Consider the following 3,928-nt stretch of genomic DNA (forward strand, 5'->3'; position numbering starts at 1 on the left):
TCACCACCTTCAGCCTTGTCGGCGCTTTTTTGGTCGCCTTCACCATTGTCACCACCTTCAGCCTTGTCGGCGCTTTTTTGGTCGCCTTCACCATTTCCGTTGGTGTTACCCTCGTGGGACCCATGGGTCACCTTTCCGTCGCACTCATTTTCTTTATTCGTCTCAATTTCCATTTTGCTTTCCTCCATAACTGTACTCATTTTATCGTGTTTGTCTGGCACTTTGATTGAGTGTTCTGAGATTGGTCACTACTGCGTTTCTCCGATGCTACGTTGGTTTAATCTGGTACGTTTCTTTTTTGGCCCCTTTTGTGGGTATTGGCCTTGCGATTAGCAATTTTCCCTTATGATGACTGATGGGTGGAAATCTCCTTTGGATACCTTTAAAAAGATAAACACCTGATTACCAAATTTTACTGTGTGCAGAGTTTTGTATGTCTTTCTACTTATAAACTTGGCAAAAACAAATTGACAACTTATGAGCGTGGGTTGGTGAAAAGTGCGCGCTTGTGAAAATATTCTATACAAAATAAATGTCGTCAATGTACCCAAGCAATATAGAAAAAAAAAAAAAAAAAATTTCTTTTTTTTTCTTTAGCTTTTATATGGGTGTTGCGTTACGTGTTAATATTTTAATTAAAATTAAATAAGCCTTTGTACTTTATTTCTTTTTTGTCTTTAAAAATGGTCATTGAATTGATCTAGAATGCGAATAAATAATATTTGTTCTGTTCGTGTTGGTACGTATGTGACAACTGTCCATATATGCACATAAAATATTTTTGAAAATGTGCTCTTTTCAAAAATGAGGTTTCAAGGGATACCAAACCAGCGCACTGGCCATGTCCTTTCTTAGCTTAACAGAAAAGAGGTCAAGGAACCGTGGTATGTGCTATGCTGATGTGCAAATGCTTCGCTCGTGTTATATTTACACGTGGCAGTATATTTTTTTTACATGCACGTTTTGTGATGTGTATGTGTTGATCTCTTGGAAATTTTTTTAATTGGGGCTATGAACTTATGGGTTTTTCCTCGACATAAATTTGGATGGGGTTAATTTTGTTTTCTCCTTTTATTTTGCCTTTTGCTTAATTTTTGTCCTTTGGCTGCGGCGAAAGCTCCTTCGTCTTTGCAACAAGCGCTTTGACTCTTCAGCAGGGGCTCGCAAAATGGGCGCTCCACAGGTGTACGATCGCGAGTGCCAATTGGTCACGCACAAATCGGCACGATCAAAATGGTCGCAAACAAAATTTCAAGAACAGAATAAGGCATGAATAGCGCTTCAAAATTCAAAATCGAAAATATGTCCTGAGCTGTGATTTATCGTAAAACTTGACAAGTCTTTCATCCTCCTATAACATCCATTTTTTTTGAAAAGCGCTTTTTGTTTATATTTTTGTTCAGGCAAATTGTTGCGAATGCTTGAAATTGGGAGGCAAGCTTTCGTTGTACTTATGTAAATGTCGAGTGTAGTAAAACACTGAAGGATGTCAATTTGTCAAAGTCTCTCAACCTGGTTGTTTTTTCTTAAACGCTCACACTTATATGAAATGCACAAAAAGGCGGGATAACAAAAAACGACGTTATGGAAAATAAAAGGAAATAAAGTACAGACAGGGCATACTCCAACTGGCACATGCAAAATTGTACACAAATTTGCACTTTTCGATTTGAAAAAAGGTGCAAAAAATGGACACAATTTTCTATCTCTTCTTTTATTTCTTTTTTTATCGTGTTATTTGCCCCTACATAATTGTTTGTTTCATAACACTCTTTTTGTGTTACACGGGTATATGCGTGATGGTGTGTGATAAAAAAAAAAAAAAAATGTTGTGTAACTATGCTCATCACATGTACACTTTTTTTTTTTTTTCCAACGTCAAACTGGTATACGTAGGTATGAACGCGTGACGCCGGGGATGTTTCGCAAAATACGTATGGTGTAGTATGCGATTGGCTTAAAGGAGGATGTGTTGCATGGGGCAATATGGCAGTTGCGGAGCACGGCCAGTATACGGGTGAATGTTACTCTGCGGGGTCACACGAACACGTATTTACATACGTAACGCGAGCGGTTGGCTCGTTTCACAATGTCGCAATTTATTCCGCGCCACTTAAACGGGGTAAATTACACTGAAGTGGTCCTCGCGCAAAAGTAGGCAGGCACTTGGAGGTACGAAAATGCACGCACGAAAATATCGCCACGTGGATACAGTCACACAAAAGTATAGCCATAAAAATTGCTGTCGTACAAATGTGGCCATACGAGTGTGCCCCTATGAACGTGGGGATGCAAATGCGGCCAAACAAACACAATCATACAAGTGTAGGTATGAGAATACGTATGCTATATATACATATATGCTTTATATATATATATATATATTACATATAAATTTTCTCTTCCCTTTTTTGCTGTATGCTATTGTTTTGTACTCGTTTGCACTTTTTTCTTTTTCTTTTTTCTATTTTTTTTTTTTTTTTGGCCTCGGCCACTCTTCTGCGGTCACGTTTTTATGGTACTTCTTTTTCTTCTGTTGGCATGAAATGGGAGCAAAGAAACATGTCGTATTGTATGCAGAGTGATCATATAAACACGTGCAAACGTGCGATGCGCATCTGTACGGATCTCTGTGGGGTATGTTACTTGCATATATATATATGTATGCTATTCTGTATTCATATGTATAGCTACGCGCGAAAATAAAACGTGGTTTATTTTCTGCTCTTAAGCGCTACATATATATATTTTTAACAAATGGAATAGATACATGTATTTATCACTTAGATGAAAATTAAAACAGCGATTAAAAAGAAAATATTATCGTTCGTTTTAATTATATATTGGCATTTGTAGCTTTTATGTGCTTTTTTTTTTCCCCTTTGGAAGGTTTTTAATTCTCATGTGGGGTAATTTTTTTTGCAAGGGCAAAAAAAAAAATGGTTTTATTTTTTTTTTTTTTCGAAATTCACATAATTGTACAGGGGAACAAGTGAAAATATATGCATAACAATTTTGCGCTTAGCCTTTGCACGTACGTTTTTTTCTTGTAAGGAATTTATTTATAATGCGTACCCGTTGCGTGCTTATTTGCGCATATATATTGTTGTGAGGCACTCTGGGGCCATATGTGAAGTTATACGCAGATATGGGGTTTTATAAGCTGACGGTATATTTTTTTTTTCGTTTGTAATGTTTACCCCCTTTAGTTTCTTCCTTCCTTCTACGGCGCCCCCAGAGTAAAGATAATAAACCTTGGCGTCGGAAGGCGGGGTCGATGGCATGACAAAAAAAATACAATGACACAATAATAATTTATACAACAATACAACGGTACAACAATACAATAATATATAGGGGTAGCATAAAATAATACATACACCCGGGGCCATTCGACAAGAGTCCCTAAAGGCAACGCACCCCATAAAATGAAGAAAAGTGCTTACGGGTTCAGGTCGCAATATAATACGGGCAGCAGGGTCCACATCCCGCTGGGAAGAACATAATTATTACTATAACGCCATGCGTGCAGACCACGGTGCGGTCACGTATTTCTGGGAGGTATTTTTTTTTTTTTCGCGCCTTGATTAGGGGAAACGTTTCTCGCAAGTAAATGCAGCCCCCCTTCCAATGCGCCTCCGCACTTGTGTATCAAGTAAAATTAAAAATTGTCAGCAGCGCTTTATATACGCATAAATTCAACACAGCTTCTTTTTTATATGGCGTAAGGTTATCCTTATGGTATGGGGTACGTCATTTGAGTACTGAACGGTCGGCGTGCCCCTTCTGCTTTTATGTATGCACTTATGTATTATATGCTTTTTTGTATGACAATGCCTTGTTCCCACCTGTTGTGCCGATTTGAAACAGTGTTTATAAAAACATGTTTACCTCTCTTTTTTTTTTTTTTTTTTTTTTTTTTTTTTTT

General features: G+C 37.6%; 1 protein-coding gene across 1 annotated transcript in view; it reads right to left on the bottom strand.

Annotated features, from left to right (window-relative positions):
* The window catches only part of AK88_03962 (uncharacterized protein), a gene marked incomplete at both ends in the record, with an annotated part of 4,833 nt that extends 4,633 nt beyond the window's left edge, over positions 1-200 (bottom strand). Inside the window, one exon of the mRNA XM_012481572.1 lies at positions 1-200. Within this exon, the coding sequence (XP_012336995.1) occupies positions 1-200 (200 nt within the window).
* Between the last annotated feature and the right edge of the window lie 3,728 nt (positions 201-3,928).

This window comes from Plasmodium fragile, assembly GCF_000956335.1.
Source record: "Plasmodium fragile strain nilgiri unplaced genomic scaffold supercont1.50, whole genome shotgun sequence".
NCBI classification, from domain to species: domain Eukaryota; phylum Apicomplexa; class Aconoidasida; order Haemosporida; family Plasmodiidae; genus Plasmodium; species Plasmodium fragile.